This window comes from Podarcis gaigeae, assembly GCF_964106915.1.
Source record: "Podarcis gaigeae genome assembly, chromosome: 12".
In the NCBI taxonomy this organism is placed as follows: Eukaryota; Metazoa; Chordata; class Lepidosauria; order Squamata; family Lacertidae; genus Podarcis; species Podarcis gaigeae.
The window spans coordinates 15,427,636-15,447,639 of NC_139688.1; the positions used below are offsets into that span (position 1 = coordinate 15,427,636).

At 42.9% G+C, this 20,004-nt stretch overlaps 1 protein-coding gene across 6 annotated transcripts in view; it reads left to right on the plus strand.

Annotated features, from left to right (window-relative positions):
- Positions 1–7,451, plus strand: part of WDR37 (WD repeat domain 37) — a 50,811-nt gene extending 43,360 nt beyond the window's left edge. For 4 of the 6 annotated variants that reach the window (XR_014556588.1, XR_014556589.1, XR_014556590.1 and 1 more), the window contains 4 exons: positions 1,917–2,051; positions 2,923–3,037; positions 3,763–5,844; positions 6,178–7,451. Coding sequence is in view for 2 of the 6 variants with exons in the window: in XM_083704956.1 (XP_083561082.1) it covers positions 1,917–2,051; positions 2,923–3,037; positions 3,763–3,894 (382 nt within the window). In the remaining 4 variants the exon portion in view is untranslated. Of the gene's footprint in view, positions 1–1,916; positions 2,052–2,922; positions 3,038–3,762; positions 5,855–6,177 lie in introns of those variants that run through there. The other 2 variants (XM_083704956.1, XM_083704955.1) reach the window with 1 other exon arrangement.
- Positions 7,452–20,004: the final 12,553 nt, after the last annotated feature.

Consider the following 20,004-nt stretch of genomic DNA (forward strand, 5'->3'; position numbering starts at 1 on the left):
CTGATTAGATCCAATTCAGCTGTTCCGTTCCATTCCGTTTGGAAGGGGTTTGATGTGCATTATAGTTGTAATGGTTTTAGTTATTTTTATAATTGCATATTCTATTGTTGTAACCCACTCAAGGTCCTTAGGGTGAAGGGTGGGTAAGAAATCTTATTGAATAAACATACATATATACATACAAGACATTTGAGAAAATCACTGAATTATGGCAGTCATCCATTCTAGCATGCACAAGGTTCAGTCCTTGGCATCTCTGGATAAACAGGGCCTCAGAGAGCAAAAATGGGGAAAGCTTCTTTCGGAGACCTTGGAGAGACCGCCTAACAGATGGAGCATGCAGTGCTGGATTAAATGGACTTGTGATATAACGCAATCTTACACGTTTTAAAAATCTACTTCTTCTGCACAAAATCTTTATACTAGCTGTGTTTGATCTTCTCGTTTATCTAGCACTCATAAGATAAGGGTACTGCTAGTAAAGAGTTAATCTCTGGTCTTTTCTGTCTTTTTCAAACACAACAACAACAACAACCACACATGCAACCTATACTGTAACCTTTTGGGATGCAGTTTTAGATGCAAATTTAAACAAGTGGGGGTGGGGGGAATGTTCAGGTCCTTGAGCAGAAGAAGTTGAAAAGCAGAGAGCTTTGAATGGTTTCTCGAAAATACAAGCTTTTAAATCTTAACTAGATGAATAATTTTAATGCATGATGAAAGAATCAAATCTATTGTCATACGTTGTGGAACAGTGAAATGCTCCGCTTGCGCGACTTATTTCCGTATGCAATGCATATAGTTTGGGAGACGAAGACGTTCTCCTGGCTGTGAATGTGTATGGTAAGTGGAGATCTTCCATAGATTCTGTGGCTGTTCTTAATTGCTTGTGCCTCCACAGTAGGTCAGGTGCATAGGCATCTGTAATTGGGTATTGGGCTCGGAAAGCTCAAGTGAAGACCTTTAGTTCTTGCCACATAATTACCCTGTGGCACTCTGATACAGCATTAAAAAACTTTGTACCACTGACATAATGGTGTTTGGATCTAATTAGACTTTAATTTGATGTCAATTTAAATTAAGAGGGCCTGCACATACTAGTCCATTGTGACTTGGGTAATACTAATCTCAATCAGTAGGCTGAATAGGACATGAAATCAAATTCTCACAGTACAATAGAAGTGACAGGAGCAACTTGACACCTTAAATTAAAATTACTAAAATCTGAGCAATTGATGTGCATGACCCTCAAGCTATACAGGATAGGTCATTAAATGCGATCCATAGAAATTGAGCTAAGAAGCACACTGTAATGAACCAGGGGAGGGAAAGAAAGGCTTTGTTAGCGTGCTGTGTAGGTGGAAACAAGCTCAAGGCTTTGTAGACTAGAATTAAAGCAATACCTTAAAACCTCGGTCTTTGTCCTTTCAGATGTAATAGATAACATGCTCCTGGTTTCTGGGGTTACATATTTTTATCCTCTGATCCTTGATTTGCTAATAGTAATTCAAACATGGCATTTTTTATTTTTAAAAAAATATTGATCTAGAGTAGGCATAACACAGGAACATGACTGAAGGGTGATTTTTATATATCTTATGAAGTCTCCTCTCTTGTGGAAGAGATCAGTTGCCTTATTTTAACATGTACTCGTATGTTAAAAATATTAAACTTCTTGTTTGATAAGGGATGCTGTTGATTGATCTCGGTGCCCTGCAGTTTTTAGCAACAAACTTTGTGCTTCCAGTAGTAATTCACTTGTTAGGGTTTTAAAATCATTGGATTTAAAGTTTGATTCTGTCCACGCCCCCCCTCCAGAATAATGTTGTATTGTAAAAGTGAAAAATGGCATGTCTGTTTTAGGTAATAATTGCTCTAATGCTAATATGGCTCTAATGTTCCCCCCTCCCTTTAAGCACTGTGACTTCAGCTGTCTTCACTGTGGGAGACAATGTTGTTTCGGGTAGTGATGACCGTACTGTGAAAGTCTGGGACTTGAAAAATATGAGGTCGCCTATTGCCACTATTCGCACAGATTCTGCAGTAAACAGGTAAGCCCAAACAGTCCAATTGGTTAAATATAGGAGGTATTGGCTTGGTTTTCATGAATTATTATTATTATTTCTAATGCTAGACTAGGCACAATGGGTGCTATGTCTTTGGGATTAATGATGTACATGTACAGCAGAGTAACAACTCTGATTAGACATCTCAGTGGTACTGTTTTAGTCATGGGGCCTAGCTTCTGCAGAAACTATTATAGTATGTTCAGAATGGTGGTGCCCATGACACTTGGGCTCTTCAAAGAGAGAGAATTGTAGAGAGGTGGAGTATTGCATGCAAATCAGTTAAAAATTCTTAGTGGGGATCCCACTTGCATATTGGGTTGGACCATTCTGTGGACATCAAAGCAAAACCAATTTCAGGCCTCTTAATCTGGTGCATCTTAGAATTTTTGTTTTTTGTTTTTTTAACCTGTTTTGCACGACTGAAAATATTTGAATTTTCATGAACAATTAACTGAATTTATGTAACAGGCCTAGGTCCAAAGGCCTAGATCCAAAGATTCTCGTTCATTCAGCTAAAGCATTTTATTTGGATGTATGACCTTCTGAAATGTTCCTTAGTTCTTGGTGGTGATGGGAACCCAAGTAAATTCATGTGTGCATGAGGAAAGCCTTGCAATGACGTTCTTGCTACATTGCTGTGTGTGGTGGCAGCGGCAGTGTGAATTTTGATCATCATCATCTTTAGAAACAAGTGTTTTTCCAGTACTTGATTTTGTTGCAAAAATAAAGTAATATGTATTTGCGGGAAATGTGTACAAGATAAACCTCCAATTAAATCATTTTCAGTGAACTTGAACAACTGTCGGTTCTCATTTGTCAAGCTCCCTAGCTTATTTTTATCTCTCCTGTGCAGGATTAATGTTTGTGTCGGCCAAAGAATCATTGCCCTTCCACATGACAACCGGCAGGTTAGATTATTTGACATGTCTGGAGTGCGATTAGCACGGCTCCCTCGCAGCAACAGACAGGTACCAGAATTTTGAGTTCTATATGTAAGAAAGATCCCTGCTCCCAACCTCTTTTCTCTGTGTGTATGCATAATTAGAAATATTGATAGCAGAATACCTGATCCAAAGATAATGTCTTTAACAGTTGTCAAGTTGCATATATTGAACACAGCTTGTCAGTGTAAAACAACTGCCTTGGATTAAGCCTGTTTCTGAGCCCAATTCAAAGTCTTGTCCTTTAAAGCAGGATTATTATTCATTTCATTATGAACTGCTTCCTAGGAACATCTCAGTAAGATTTCACAATGCGAATTCACAGTACCAATAAGAACCTTCTTTTCGATTGGGGCCCTTGGCCCGCAGAAATGAACCATGGCCTTCAGGTTCTTATTTCAGAAGCAAATGAGTGTTTTCCATTCCAGTACTTCCCTCAGATAAACTGGAATCTGGGCGTCTACATAGGGAGGGGGTGTAACTCACCGTAAGTCCCTGCTTTCCCTTTCCACCTCCCAACCTTGAGGGTGGAAAGGAGAAGTGCAGGGAAACCTTTTTCTCCCCCACCTCTTTTGCACCCCCAGAGTTGGAGATGCCAAGGAGTGAAAAAGGATCATGAGGAACTTTCAGAACCTCCCTGCATTTCTCCTTTTCATCCTGAAATGTTGGAGGTGGAAGGGGGAAGTGGCTGATTTGAGGCAGGGATGGGTAGGGGAGCCAATATTCTAACGCAGGCATTTCTGTTGTCACAGGGGCATAGAAGAATGGTTTGCTGTTCAGCATGGAGCGAAGACCACCCGATCTGCAATCTGTTCACTTGTGGATTTGATCGGCAGGCTATTGGGTGGAACATCAATATTCCTGCCTTGCTTCAGGAAAAATGAGATGCTGAAAGAATTCTTTCCCAGACCCCTCAGTTTTGTTGCCATAGACTTTTTTTGTGCAGACTTTCCTGTAAGCTGGTCTGCTGTTAACATAAAAGGTGCACCTTGAAAGGGAGTGTGTTGCAAATGTTGTTACCACATTGTGCACAGTTTGCATGAAATGTACAGAAAAAATATGTGACCTTTTCAAAGAAGCTAGATTCTTGCATATGGAGTTTTATAACTTGGCATCCACTGGTGAGTAGAAGGATATATGGCTTTCCTATGGAGCATATAAGTGTTCATAAGTTATTCAGCCTAGATGAACAGTAGGGCATTATGTTTGACTTAAATGTGAATTCTGTGTACTTATTGTGAAGAATATATAGTCTGCCTTTCCCTCATCATTTTACATATCTGCCTTGTGATTAAGGAGAGTATAGGGCTAAACTTAAGATGAAGGGTGAATTTCAGAAGTATGGTGGAGATTTCCCCTCCCATCTATATTTGAGCACTCCTGCTGATTTGAGCACTCCAGTGTAGTATTTGAGTCTGATTTGAGCACTCCAATGTATTTATTTATTGGAGTATTTATTTCAATTCCCAATTTAAGGGAAAAATACAGTTTTTTTAAAGCATTGGGCATAGAATGTTGGTTTGCCATGTTGAGTATATTCCTATGCATTTCAAGAACTAACTGGTTCACCCTTACCCTGTTGGCTGGAGCCACCATTCTGTGTTTTGGTATTTTACATAACTGCAAACTACAAAATATTATAATCACGGCAATCTGAGCAAGTTTTTAAGCACTTTAGTTTATAGCAGCTGTTATAAACCACAAGCGGCAGATGAAATTTCCTAGAGAATGTGAGGCCTATATCTAAGAAGGATTTACATTGCTACATTTTGTGAAGTTTTTTTATTATAAAAAAAGAATAAATCTTGAGGGTTTTTTTGGTTTTTTTAAAAAAAGAATGCACCTGTGTTTAACATATTTCAAAATGGGACCTCTCCCATCAGCGTTCTGTTTTTGGGCCAACAACACTATGCCAGAGATCCAAAAGATCAGACTAGTTATACATGCCAATAAATGTGGCAAGCCACTATTGAAATTAAGTGGCCTGTCAGAAGCAGATTGTAATATGGCATGGTGCTTGGGAGTGGGTCTGCTGTTCAAGGACAAAAGTAAGGAAGCTCGTTGGACGTGCCCCAACCCTTGGTCATGCTAACATTGTTCTTTGGATCCTGGCCATTGCAACTAAGTGTGCTACCTCAAAAATGAATGTGGGCCTACTATGAATCTTGCTGTTTGACCTTGATAACACACTTTGGGTCTCATTCCAATGTGCTGTCATAAAGAGTAGAAGACAATCATACCAAATTTCAAGGTTGTACTTTGTCAAGACGTAACTTGTTAACTTGGAAGGAAGGTCCTTGTGTTGTTTCACACCATTCGACAGGCGGTTCTTAGATGGGTTTTGCTCTTCCTAAGTTGTGTTGTCAGCTTGATATGTGCGATTAATATTCCCAAGCACCTCTGATAGCCAACTGTCTTGAAGAAGGTTAATGAGACCGTACGTTAGGACTCCTTCATAGATGTTGTATTTGCAGCTGAGGGCAGGCAGTGCTTCTCTAAACTGTCTGTCCACATCTCAGGGTTGGAGCCAAAATAATCAAAGTGGTAATGTAGGTTGCTTATAAAAGGTTTTAAATTAATTCCCCTACATTACTTTGAGTTACACTTCCTTGATCAGTTCTCCTCTTTCTCCTCCAGTTATTGTGTTCCATAGCACTGTCCAATAGGAACTTGAGAAGCTGACTCTAGGGGAGAGAGTGGAGGCACCATTTATGAGAGTACTGAAATCATAGCAAGTTTAGACATAACGTTATAGCATGTCATATAGGAGTTAAAGTAGTTTATGGAGAAGAGAATTAATGCAAGAAACATATAATAAGTGAATACCTTGATCTGTTTGGGGCAGGGGTCTGCAACCCGCGGCTCCGGAGCCGCATGTGGCTCTTTTACACCTTTGCCGTGGCTCCGGGGCAGATACTAGCGAGGGGAGGAGGCGCATTGTGCACCCCTACACTCCCCACTGTGGCGGGCGCTGTACTGGCTGTGACGTTGCATGGGGGCGGTGCGTGCGTTAGTCATGCACCGTCCTGACGTCACCTTCCCGCCCGCTGTCAGATCGCGGCTCCGGAGATATATTTGTTTTAAATGTCTAAATGGTTTTGCGGCTCCCAGCTTTTTTTTCCTTCGGAAACGGGTCCAAGTGGCTCTTTTTGTCTTAAAGGTTGCAGACCCCTGGTTTGGGGCAAAAGAATCTGTGATGTAGCACTAAAGCCTGGAACGAGTAAATGACTGAGGCTTGTGATTATATTATCAAATGTATAATGATAAGTAAATAATGACTTGGAATTTGATTTAAAATCCATAAGAGATACCGCTTTTTGCTTCCCTAATCTGGGTCATCCTCTACCCATACTCGATGGCAAAACTCAAATGAGTTGTGGATGGCTTTATTTCATGTTTTATTATATCGTTTTGCAGCATGTGCTTCTATTTGGGTCTTGTCACAGAGTGACTGGATGGGGAAGCAGTGTAGAGAGAAGCAATCTTGCCACATCACTCCTTTATTTATCTTTGTTAAAAGACAATGTTTTGCCTACATGCTCCCTAGCTAATGGGTGCTGCAGGCAATGCACCAAACTCCTTTAGAATGTCTAGACCTGCCTTAGGGTAGAGCTTGGGTTCTCAGTGGTCTCATTGACTTGGGAACCACCCACTGGGTGCCTTGGGCTCATAGCTCTCCACCTTCAGTGGGAGATGATGGCTGCCAGTTGCATGGACAGTTCATATGAATGGAGTCTTTACGTTTTTAAAATACATATGAAATACCAACAGTGGAGCGTGAAATTGATGCCCGCTGTCACTGAGCTTTATATATCACCAAAGGACCACCCTCCTGTAGCAGAGGTACATGCTTGTTCCCACTCAGCCACATGTCTTGGCTTCATTGAAAGGAGCAAGTTAGTTAAGTGTTGTGTTGAGGCAACAGGTGCCTGTCCCAACAGTAGATGAATGGTAGCAGTGAAAACAATTATACATTTCACATTTTCTGCTCTTCACATGATAATGAACAGGTGTTCTAATAACTGCTGTGAGTATTGATTTAATTATGTCTTGCATTTCACATAGAAGGAAAGTGACTGTTACATATTTTCAGTATTGAAACTTAGTTTTGCATAAGATCGCTGTATCACTGGGCAAATCACAAAGACCTGTGTCTGTCTGTCTTTCTCTGTGTATATGTGGTCTTCAAACAGTGCACATCATTTAAAAAAAAATGAAAACATCTGTACCTATTTCAGAAATCAGAAGAATCTTATTTTGATGCCTAAGTCTTTGAAAACCAACTTCCGCAGAGGAAGAAAATCCTGTACTCGTATGTCAGTGTAGAACCACTTGTTTTTTTTGTTTACTGATATTCTGGTGATTTGATTGTGTTTTTTTAGATGTTCAATGTGTGTCTTTGTTGCAATTTGAAAATGCCATTAAATCATTCAGCATTGTTTCCGAATGCGTGTTTTTAATAAGCTCTAAATGACCTGATTTGTGCAAGTCTCACCTTGCTCTCTATGTCTTAAGTGAAAGCACCCAAGTGGAATTTTCCCCAATATACCGTATTTTTCGCCCTATAGGACGCACTTTTCCCCCTCCAAAAATGAAGGGGAAATGTGAGTGCGTCCTATGGGACAAATGCAGGCTTTCGCTGAAGCCTGGAGAGCGAGAGGCATTGGTGCGCTTGCCGCCGGGCTTGCAAGGCTTGCGAATAGCAGCCTGTTCTGGGGGGGGGGGGAATAATTTTTTTTATTCATTCCCCCCCCCCCAAAAAACGAGGTGCGTCCTATGGGCCGGTGCGCCCTATAGGGCGAAAAATACGGTATTTCAGGTGAATTCCTGCCCCCTCCCCAATTTCTTCTGCTCTTTGAATTGGAACTAAATGTTCATACACAAGGGGCTGCTGCTGAAGAAACAAGCCTATGGGTCCTTTTCCTCCTTATCTATAACATTTAGAAACAACACAGTGATATTCATTACCGCGGTTCCACTAACTAGCTGTTGCTTATGGGTCAGGAAAATTCACAGCTTGAGGTTAATCACATTTTGCATATTTCTAGACATTACAGATAAGAATGCAAGAATGAGATGCGGAGCTGTCATTTTCAATGGTCCTCAGCTGATGGGGTCATGGCCTGATCTAAGGTGGGTCACAACAGGAACCCTACCATCATAAAAATATATGGTTAAAAATTTAAGATATGGCATGTTTGCGTTCAAGGTGGTTCCTGGGTCTGAAAAAGTTGTAGCCATGGCTGGCAGGAAGAAAGCCAAGTTAGCTGTAGGAAATGGGACTTCTCTATGTTACAAAAATGCACCCTACATTTTGAAGTGTGTAACTTAAAAGTGGCTTTGACAGGTATTTGTACGTTTCCATTTCGTACCCTATTCTGTGCAAGCAAATCTTTAATTGCATCTTGCTACACAGGTTATGAACATCCTCCATGTGGCTTGTTTCCCCAGTGTTACGTTAAATTGATTTTTCTTTGCTTAAAGAAACGAGTCAAAACATAGATTCAGTACAATTTATTTTGATACAACAGTCCTCCAAGTATCACGAAACACTCTATAGGCTGAGCAGAAATAACGGATACAGCTTACAATAAGCTGAAGTCAAGATTGACAAGTGATCCAAAGATTGTCGCGTTCATATAAAAATGAAGTGTTAGGATTGCTATGGAAACATCTTGCATAGTTAACATCCTTCCTGAAATATTCTTGCAAAATTGTCATCAATAGCATCTTGAAGGCCTTATGCTATGGGTTTGTCAGGCAGCACAGGCGAGGCCAGGCATATTAAGTTATTGGAGTTAAACATTTCTCACAGAAGAATCCTTGCAAGCATGAAAATGGAATTGGGAATGGAACACTGTGTTGCTCCTCTTTCCTTCTGTTTAAGAGGACATAACGTAGGCTTGAGAGGAAGAACCCAAAACAGCTGGGGGATCTACAGGCAAGTGTCTAGCCACTCAGGAACCATAAGGGCTATTGGAAAATGTGCAGATACTGACATGGTCAGGTTTCTTAACACCACTGTACCAACTCCAAATTATATGGAAGTCCCTTGTGTGTAATGCTTAAAAGTTGAAGAGGCTGTATTACAGGCAGAGTAGGGGTTTGGTGTGGTATAGTGGCAATGGGAAGATCGTGGTCCCCTGTGACTGTACCTAAACAAAGATGGAAGTGATTATGTTTTAAAACAGTAGTCGTGCTCCATAAACAATATTAAACGTGAAGGCAGATTTTCTTGATATATAAGCATCATCTGCTGATTAAAAGTTTTGTGCAAAATGGACCCTGCATATAGCAATCCAGTGGTTGCACTACTGCAAAATAGCCCCACTTAAAGGGGTGGTGGTCAGCCAAGCTGTCTCATAAGGACTTATCCACCAGCAAACGAAAATTAAAGGGCTGCTCTTGAATATACTTATTAGCGCTGTGAAAGGTTGGCCAGGGTGGCTGCAGCAGGCCGTGCTATGGACATTTAAACATGTGTTATAACCGGGGTGCTTTGTTTGTGTGGGTAGGCATGAGGGAAGCAAAGCAAATATGCAAAATACGATATTGGGAGGGGAGATTCAGCATCTTAAGAATCTCAAATTTCATTTTGAAAAAAAAGAAAGTTCCTGGTCCAGCCTTTCTCACTGATGAGCGCGCCCCCCCCCCCATTTTTTGAACTTAAGCTCCCATCAGCCCCAGCCAGCAAAGCCAATGGTCAGGCCTGATGGGAGTTCTAGGCCAAAATATCCATTGAGCATCAGGTTGGGAAAGATTGTCCTAGTCCTTACAGCTGAGAAGATGTTTATATCTGTGATGCTGGCTGAAATAAGAGAAGCCAATGGTGTGGCCTCTTCTCCCCACCTTCGTGAGCAGAATACCCACAACAAAGGATTCAGGTATGTTTCATTTGCAAAATTTATGCAGGTTGCAAAATTCAACATGTTGGGGTACAGAATTATAAATATTGGCACAGTACTCAATTTATAGCTGGGGTTTGTCAATGCAAGTCCAGTTTGCCTTTATGAATGGTATTCTACTGTAAGACTACTAATATATTAAGTTCCCACTTTCTGACATTCTGTGTGCTTCTTCAAACAAAGGAAATGCCAGCAAGCGGGGATGGTAAATAAGTTAATATAACTACATTGTTTAATGTTTGGCTTTCTCACAGGCTAAGACAACATCCCCAGAGAAGGTGCACTTTGCTATTTAAAAGTGAAATGATGGAATAAGGTTTAATCTGATTTTAATTTCTTATCTAGCTTTGTCAAAATGTTATCTGCACCTTTGCAGCATAACTTATCAGAAGCCAAGGAAAACAAAGGGTTTTTTTTAATGGAACCAATCTCGGAGGAAGACGTAGAGCACAATACAAGGCTGCTGCTAATCCACAAAGAAAAGGGAATTTGGAATTTTGGTGTACTTGCTGTATAAACCAGAGAGATGATGGAATTAATCAGATGTGGTGTAGCTTGCTTTCTGTGATCTGTTACTGTACAGCTGAGCTCTTACACAGTCCTTATTTTTGTATGTCTTGGTTCTAATTTTTGCAAATGGAGAAAGAGCACCATGTTATGTACCAGCTTGAAGGTGGCAGCTGTTGATATAGTTGGGTTCCTTGGAAGATGCAAGTCCAGGTAAGATCACAGTGCCAAGGTAGCGGAGGCTGGGCCATGTGAGCAAATGAGGCACTGCCCCACCAACCCTAGTCTCTGCTCAACCAACCCCCACCTGCCTGCATCATTACTTACAACCAGTCCGGGGGCGGGGGGTGTGAGACTAGCTGTGAGCTTCTTCCTCCTTAGTATATGTGTTGCCCTTGTAGAACTTGTTGAGGGGAACAAAACTAGAAAGAGTTGGTTCTGCCTGCTTTTGGTTCCGGCTCCATTCGTGTCCCTTCTGCAATGAATAACAGCCACCACTGTCCCAAGGGCAAAAAGCCAATCAGGTCTGGTGAGAATGAGACAAAGGCCAAGTCTTTTGTTATTTTGCTTGCTTAGAAATGTATTTGCTTAAGAAAGCTTGATGATTCTTAAGCTGCATGATAGTCTGCAGTTTGCTGACAAAATGTGGCAATAGAGCCATGGGGGAGGAGGCATTTTTTTAGGAAGTGAGAAAAGTTCCAACTCCAATGTATATTTGAAGGCCTGGAAAAGAAGTTTCCTGGACTCCAACCTGTAAGCAGTAATCTTTGAAAGAGGATTCTTATGGAGATAATTATGTCAGTAACATAACAGGATTAACAAAGGAATGACTGGGTCACACATTTGACCACGAATGGCTCATAAGCAAGGAAGAGTTTTTTCATGATTGGTCTCTGTAGCTGTATTAAGATGAGAGCACTGAAGGGGAGTGAAGGAATAATGCAGGGCCAGAGGTGAACAGAGTTATATGTAATTACATTCTAATATTTTCAGCCCACACATAACATTGCAAAAGCTTTTCTCATATGCTGGACTTTAGCAAGCCTAGACAGATGGCTGGGTTATATTTACATACATACATTCATATATCGTTTTAGTTGTATGCTACCTTTCCACAGTTCAAACCATGCTCAAGGCATGAAAAAAAATACATACCTACAATATAACAAAAGTAGTCATAAACAGTAAGTAAAATGTTTAAAAATACACAACCAAACAGAACAATTTCCACAGGATCCAAAATATACAAAACAAAAACCACCCTCCCAACAAAAAACTCCAAACAACACCCCAGCCAGTCTGTTCAGCAGCCTCAGCTTTTGCAGCTGGAGTCAGTCCTGTCCTCCCAGACCAGGTAGGAAATGACCTGCAAGGCAGGGAGCAGGTCCTACAGGACTCGCAGCCAAGATGCATCATAAACCCACAAGAAGAGTGTTTCTGGATCAAAGCTTATTTATTCCAGCACTCTGTTCCCACAGTGGCAAACCAGATGCCCATGGGAAGCCCGCACGCTGGACCTGAGCACAACGGCGATCTCCCCGTTTGTGATTCCAAGCAACTGGTATTCAGGGTCATGCTGCCTCCAGCAATGGAGGTAAAAAATAGCCATTGTGGCTAGCAGGCATTGGTAGACATATCCTCCGGGAATTGGTGTGAGCTTTAAGATTGGCATGCAAAGTGGTGTGTTACTTTAAAATAGTACAATAAATAACGTGATATGGAATAGGTCCTGGTGGGGAGGGGATGAAGCAGGTCCAGATTGCAGGTTTGGATGTTGCCTCAGTTCTCTTCTTCCTTCTCATAGAATCATAGAGTTGGAAGAGACCACAAGGGCCATCGAGTCCAACCCCCTGCCAAGCAGGAAACTCACAAGACAGATGGTGTCCATTGGCTCAGGGGCTGAAGAGGGGGCTAAAGCAGACTTGTAGCAGTGCTTGCTAATACTCTTGAGTGGCTTAAAGCCATTGCTCCCTTTATTTTATTTTATTAATTTGTATACCACCCTTCATCTGTAGATCTCAGGGTAGTTCCCAGCATAAAAATACAATATAGGTACAACAACAACAAACCATAATAAAAACAACAAAAACAAAACAAATACTCCCCCCCCAAAAAAAAATTATCACAAAAGGAACACAGATAGGTTCAAACCATTGAACCAGTTCTGCCTCCTATAACTGGTGGTGATTTTCCAACATCTCGGACAGAGACGTCTTCCAGCCTTTCTGGGATCCTTTAGCTGGAGATGCCATTGGGTTGAATCTGTGCCATTCTCCTTTTACAGAGAAGTTAAGTGGGGGGTGGATAAAAAATCTCCATCCCTTTGAGAGGTTAACAGTCCAGAAGAGGGGTGCTCATCATGCTGACCTCCAGATATTGATGAACTTCAACTTCCTCCACCACCACTGGCTACCTGAGGCTGATATGAGCTGCAGTCCAAAAACAGCTGGAGGGCACCATATTCATCCCTGATACAGAATAGCATCCATATCTCGATTAGAATATAGGAACACACGAAGAGGAAAATGAGTTAACCGAGAAGAGTCTATGGGGGAACCGGAAAGGATCTTTGCTTAAGGCTAGAGCCTTAAGTCATCCCACTCCTGAGCCCGATTTCCATCACACTGAATTGAATTAGGAAGCCTGTCTGGTTTTGATGCTTCATAACCTGCTTCATATCACTAAACCGCAGGAAATTTGGCATGGCTGCTTGTGCCCGCTTCTAGAATAGCAAATCCGTTGGCAGGCCTGCGCTGCAAAGTTGACACAACATCTGTCGTTAGCGCTGTGCTTGCCTATAGACCCAGTCAGCCGTCAGTCCCTGGTGTCTTGTGTTTCTGCTCAACAAATCCAGGCTGCCTGGTTTTGTGGCTGGGTGTTTTAAGGCTAACGCACCACTAGGAAGAGAAAGTGCACACGGGTCCTAAATCTGAACACCTGCAAAACTTTAGGCAGCTCCAGAGAAGAGTCCCATCTTCACAACAGCTCTGATCCAGAGCTCTGTGTCACTGACTGCTGCTGGTGGAGAAATGTAAGACATCCCAGCCAAGAGGCAAAAAACTTTCAGATAGGAACCTTTTCCAGCCCAATGTCCATAAACAAAATTGGGAGGACCAAATGGATGTTCGCTATGTACACTAGGCTAGATTTGGGCCACACGAAAGTCAGGGGCACATGCCTGCCTCTCCATTTGGGCAAACAAGGGGCATTATCCCAATTCAGGGACATCTTCCAGGCAAACTTGATGAAGATGCAGAGCAGTGCTGGTAAGGGGTATGGCCTGGGAAAGTCCCAAGGGCCTGGACTCTCATATTTCTGTTTCCCTTCACGCAGTTCTCCACCAATTCATTTGCAACCTCATGGGATTTTAAGGCAGGTTCAGTTAGAATAGTGGGTTGTTGAGGAAATTTTCCCAAGTGCCCCTCTGGATCAGAGAATCCTAGAGTTGGAAGGGACCCAGAGGATCACCTAGTCCAACGCCCTGCAATGCAATGCAGCTGTCGCTTATGGGAATCGAACCTGCGACCTTGGTATTATCAGCACTACGTTCTAACCGGCTGCCCTCGAGTGTGTGTGTCTCTCTCTGAGTTGTGTATACAAGCATATGTGCCTGCTTTTGCTCTGCTTTCATCAGATGCACCTCAATTCCACTTAACTATATGTCAGCGTATTGCTTTTCTGCCTCTGAGATACCTCTTATCCGTGGCAGATTTCTGAAAATACTTGACATGTATGAGGGTTTTCTTAAATGGGCTGACGGTCAGCCTTCTTGATCTCAACTGTTTCGCAGCTGTGCTTCCTTCCTTCCTTGGAAAGCCGAGTTCACTCTGCTGTTCATTCACTGTTTCTTCTTCCCTGTTTTGATCTCAAGCAACCTTTTCTTGTGTCAAACCATGGTGTGTGAGAATGGTTTCACACAATAAGGTGCTCTTGGTGTTAAATTCCACTAGAGGGCAGGGCAGGACATACAAGGAAAAAAGCGTGTGTGTTTAAGTATAAGACTACATTTAGAGATTATTTGTCTAGTAGTCTAAAATGTGAATAGGGTTAGGATTTATGTGTCTTTAAGGCATCATCAGAACAATGCACTTGCTTTCATTTATTCGTAATTTTTGCTCTGTCAAGACAGATGCTTTGCATGAGAACATGCCTCAATCAACCCTTACCTTGAAAACAACCAAGAGAACATGCTGTAACTTTTACTTTTAAGATAATGCTGTACCCTTTCCTAAACCTCAAGGCAGCTTACTAAAACTTCAAAACTTTATGGAATGTTAAAAGGCATAGAATACAGTAATATAATGTAAACCCCCCCCCAAACCTAATATAAGCCATGGATTATAGGAGAAAAATTGCTCAGAAAACCAAACGACGTACTGAACAATGAGATACTTTAACGCCTTTCATGAAGGGGTTTACATAAAATAATACAAGCTGTTGTGTGTTGCTGTTGTTGTTGTTTTAAAAAAGGGATAAAAACAGACATTAAAATTGTAGACTCAATCAACTTATTAAAATATAGATAAAATCAGACTTATGTTTAAAATGTACATAGTAAAATTACATGGCTTACCTAAGCAAAAAGTTTTTTTTTTAAGCAGGCGTCAATAACCATACAATGAAGGTTTCTGACTAATGTTGTTGTTGCCATCTGTCTGTCTTGAGATACAACGGAGTGTGCCTATGGGGATGAAGTCAAATCGCGGAAGAATCACAAGGCATCACCCAACCGTCTTAGGGACACTGTTCCAGATGTGTGTAGGGTGTGCTTCTTAACCTTTTCTTCTCCTGAAGGTGTCCTACAAGGCAGCGGGTACGGATTTTTCCTCAGGGCTTACTTCCAAAGCCTTTAGAAAGGACGAGTGCAGCTGCAAGGCGGTGGAAGTTTAGTGTCAGAGTTTTCTGATGGGCAACATTCCCAGATTGATGAGCCCCATCTGGCCCTCACTTCCCTCTGCAGCACATACAGAAACCGCTTTCTTGACCATTGGACCCACTGCTTCATCTGCCGGAGCCTGTCTTCACATGCAGGGGAAGTCCATAACTCACTGAGGGTTTGAGACCCATCAGCTGCCTTCACCTGGTTTAGCTAGCCAATCGGATCTGTTTCCCGGGATGTGGCAACTGTCAAAAGCTAGATAGCTTCTGGGAGTCACAGGTGAGAGCTGAGTGCAGGGTGGGGACCAAAGGTGGAAAAACTGCCCCAGAAGAAGCACCAAGAAGTCCCTCATCAGAGGTATTACCCCTCCCTTAACACCCCATAAAACCCTGACAAATATTAATAGGCAGAGAATTTCAGAGAAAACAGCTGCTGCCACACTGAAGATTGGTGTCTCACAACAGCAGAAAGAACACTGGGTGGAATTCAGTGTAGTACACATTCATGCCATACATTTAAAGCACTATGATGCCACTTTAAACAGTCGTGGCTTTCCCCAAAGATTTCTGTGAATTGCATGTTTCCAGAGAGTGGTTTGACAACCCACTTTTCACAGAGAACTCTTGGAATTATAGCTCTGAGAGAGAACAGAGGTCTCCTAAGAACTCTCGACACCCATAGAAAACTGCATCTCTCAGAATGCTTTGCAGGAAGTATACCCTCCAACGTGCTGAGTCCCCGAACTGGGATGTCCGTCTTCTCGGCCGTGCTTCTGGCACAAGTCATGTGACCTGCACGAGAACCCAAAAGACGCGCTTTTATTGGGGCCGAAATCACAGTGCCCAAAATGGCCACCATGATATTGCACGATGTCCCACCGGGACAGTTGCAGGGTATGAGGAAGTGTTTAAAGTGTTGTCGGAATGCTTTAAACATGGGGTGACTGGGCCTAAGATCGACTCAGAGTTGGCACATTGAAATTAATGGACCTTAGGCATGTTCATGCATTTCAATTGACCTACTCTGAGTAAAACTTAGCTAAAAGGCACCCATTTTGTGGCACTTGCAAAAGCACCAGTTTCACATCAAGCTTATATGTGCTAAGGACATCCTTCAAGTAAACTGGCCCCAAACCGGTCCCTTTCAAAGGATACTCTTTGTCCTGGTCCCTAACTTCCTCAGCAAAACAACCGTCCACAAAACAATGACAGACACCAAGAGCAGTGGACCACAAATAGGCTGGGAATGTTTTCAGCTTTCTTCTTTGCTAATTGGTCACAATGACACCCCTGCGCTGAAGTGAACAGGGGGAGAATTTCAACACAAACGCAACACTTTCTTTAACCCGGCTAAAGAATGCACAAGAGCTGGCTAAGAGGCAGTTGATGAGGCTGTATATGAAGTCTTTTATTTATTTTGTGAAGCCTGTGCTTTAGGCCTCGGGCCTTGATATCCTCACTTGACTCTCAAAGTTCATTAAACACTGCCCTGTAAACCTAAGGCCCAGTATCGTCCCTGGCTGCCTGCTCTGCCAAGTTCTTGCTCTGTTACTCCCTAACCAGCATAATTTCCTAAAAGATCCAGCCAGCAGCAGTATTGGAAGCAGCAGCTGTGCCTAACCCGTCAGAACTTGTGCTCCTTTGTGCACTGCTATGCCTGTAGCATGCTCAGGCCTCGGCTTTTATTTTTCTTTTGAAAAAAGCACCCTGCTCCATTATGTCATTATTATGATCGTGATTGTGCTTAAGACTTTTCTAGGTGCTTAAGAAAACAACACAGTCCTTGCCTGCAGGCTTTAATAGTTGTGATACAAAAGGGGAAGACAGAATGGTGAGGGAACAGGCCAACAAGGGAGGTTTTGGGCCCTGATGCCTCATAAAGGCACAGCAAGGTTTAATGATGAGTAGGCTGAATGGCCGCTGAAGAAAAAGGGTTCTGGGAAATAGCTGGTCTCAGCCAATGATGTGGGCTGCTCTCGCTCGTATGTCCCACTGAACACCTGTTGTAGCCATTGTAACTTCTGAAAGTTAAGGACTGGCTAACAGGGTCTTTTTGTATGAGGTTCGTTCACTGCCTCATCAGAAATTGTCCGTGATACTTCAGGCTCCCCTACTGCCTGTAAACTGTTTTTCTCTTTAGCAGGTACCTGCAAAGGAATCACTTGGTTAAGCAGCGACACTCAAGTTACATGTAAGACAGGCCTTTGCAGTTTATCAAATGGATAAGCGGGAGCCAACTGCCTTGCTTATTGGTGAAGCAATTCTTCTTCCCCTAAGGAAGAGTAGCATCGGAAATGTGTTGGAATTTAAAGATTCCCTCCTGTTTGGTTTTCCTATCTGGGAGGGGGCATTTTGGCAGGGCATCAGTTCCGCGTCAGAATAACTCTGATGTGCATCTAGGCCTACAGACTTAGATTGATTTTATACCATTTCCCTCCCCCAAAAAGAGAGTCTTCTCCAGGAGACCTCTAGCCCCCTCACAGAATCACAGTTCCAAACATGCCCTCAGAAGAGAGAGTGACTGTCACATCTGTAGTGTGAATATGCTTAGACTGTGGCTCACTCACTCTTAGACTCCTCGCACATCATACTTTTAAAGCACCCATACTGAGAATTCTGGGAACTGTAGTTCACCCACCACAGAGCAACAATTCTCAGCACCCTTTGCAAACTACACTTCCTGTGATTTTTTTCTTTGGGGCAGGGAGAGATTTCCTTAAATGTATGGTGTGTGCACAGTGTTAGTCTGGCTGCTTAGAAAGGGCTTGTGTTGTGTGGCAAAATATGTTCCAGCCTGTCGGCCGACAACTCTGGAGTTTGCTCCTAAGAAAACCTTGACCGGCGCTATATTTAATGCAAAAAAACCCGACACAAGCATTGACATCTCCAGACCTGAAGACGGCGGAGTCTGGATGAGCTGCAGCTCTTGACACTTGCTTGCTGGGCTGTAAAATATTTGCTTGTTCCGAGGGCTGCTTGTAGGTGACGTCCAAGAAGATGTCTGGAGAGTGCAAGGGAAAGCGCTGGAGAAAATAGGAGGTGAGGACCGTGAAGGTGAAAGAGGTGATGATGAGCTTCCAGTAACAGCTGGCAATTAATTTCCACTATCGAGACTTTCGCAACGTTGGCAGCCACACAAAGCTCACTTCGCCCTTAAAGTCTCGCAGTAGCTGTTCACAGTGACTCGGATTTCCTGTTCAGTGTGGAATTCCAACCCTAAGCAAATCGGCATTTCTCACTCTGAAATGGGACAATGCAGTATACTATCAAAAATATAAGGTTTTTTGGTGGGGAGCATAGCTGTCAAGCGTCCCTTATTTGGCGGGACAGTCCCTTATACAGAGTATGTCCCGCTGCTGTCCCTTATTGATGTGCCTTCATTTGGCTGCTGGCTGGGCTTTCTGCCTTTGGCTCGGAGGGGCTCAGAAGTTGAACATACCTGTGCCCGGAAAATCCCTTCTTTTGGCTGCTGATCCCTTATTTTCGAGGCTGCTGGTTCCTTATTTTCAAATCTGTAAGTTGACAGCTATGGTGGGGAGGGCGGCTTGATGTTGACCTGTGCAGCTCCCACTGCTACCCATGTACCCAGCCTGCTAGGCATCTGGTACATGATGAATATTAGGCTCCTTTAGCTTCACACTACTGGTGAATTGTGTAAGTTGCAGGCTCTTGCAACCACAGTGGAGGGCGCAAACCTTGGTGTACACCAGCTAAAACTGGGAGACACTCTTGCCTTCATGGCTTGAGAGGAGCAAGTGTTGTGTATGCATGCTAATGCACCTAATGTATTTGCCAACTGCCAACATAGGCAGACACCTACTGGGCTGTTTATTAACCAAATATCTGTATTGGTAAAATAACCAACAGCTGTTTGCAATTGTGAAGGAGGGGCATCTCTGCCTCCATTTTGCACACTGAGCTCTAGCAGCGCTCAGCACTTGACACTGAAGGCCAAGCACAGTTTTGGGGGCAATTAAAAACACAGGCTCTTTCCTGCAAGTGTTCTGCCACTGAGCTATATCCCTTTCTCAGCATTTTAAGGCACAATCGGCTAAAGAGAGCATGCAAGTTTACCCCTGAACTTGAGTCTTCTCATCTGTGGGATCCTTTGAAGGCTGCTATCCTGTCTCCCAAGTTAGACGCCTTGCCTGGGTGTGCTTCAGACATGAAAGTTGCATCTCAGCAGAAGTATGGAAACAGTACCAGTCAATATGCTGAGTATTCTCCAAAGCCAATCCCATTTCATTGGATGGGGGACCTATGCCCTAAGTTGTATAGCTTCACATTGGCTTAAGGATCAGATGCCTTTGCTTTATCTTAGCCCATCTAAATGAGCTGCGTGAGGCTGGGATTCCTCCGGCTCTGCATCCTTTTGTAGGGCACACTGCTGCAAGGTAACATTCTGTTCTTGGAACGATGCACTGAGCTCGACAACACGCCCTCGCATCCCCCCGCAGGCCTGAGAGGCCCAGCAAGCATGTAAGAACACAAGAAGCCGGAATCGAGATCTGCCCTGGAGATCTCCAAACAGCATTTTGCCCTGAAATGCGAGGCTTCATCTGGACCTCAGCCATTCCCAGAGCCTTTTTGAAGTAGCGGCAGCTCTGACAGGAAACTGCGATGGAAAACAATCCATCTGTATTCTGTGCACAGATGGAGAGTCTGAATCGGCAGAACTTTCTAGTTGTGTGTCTGTGTGCTTAT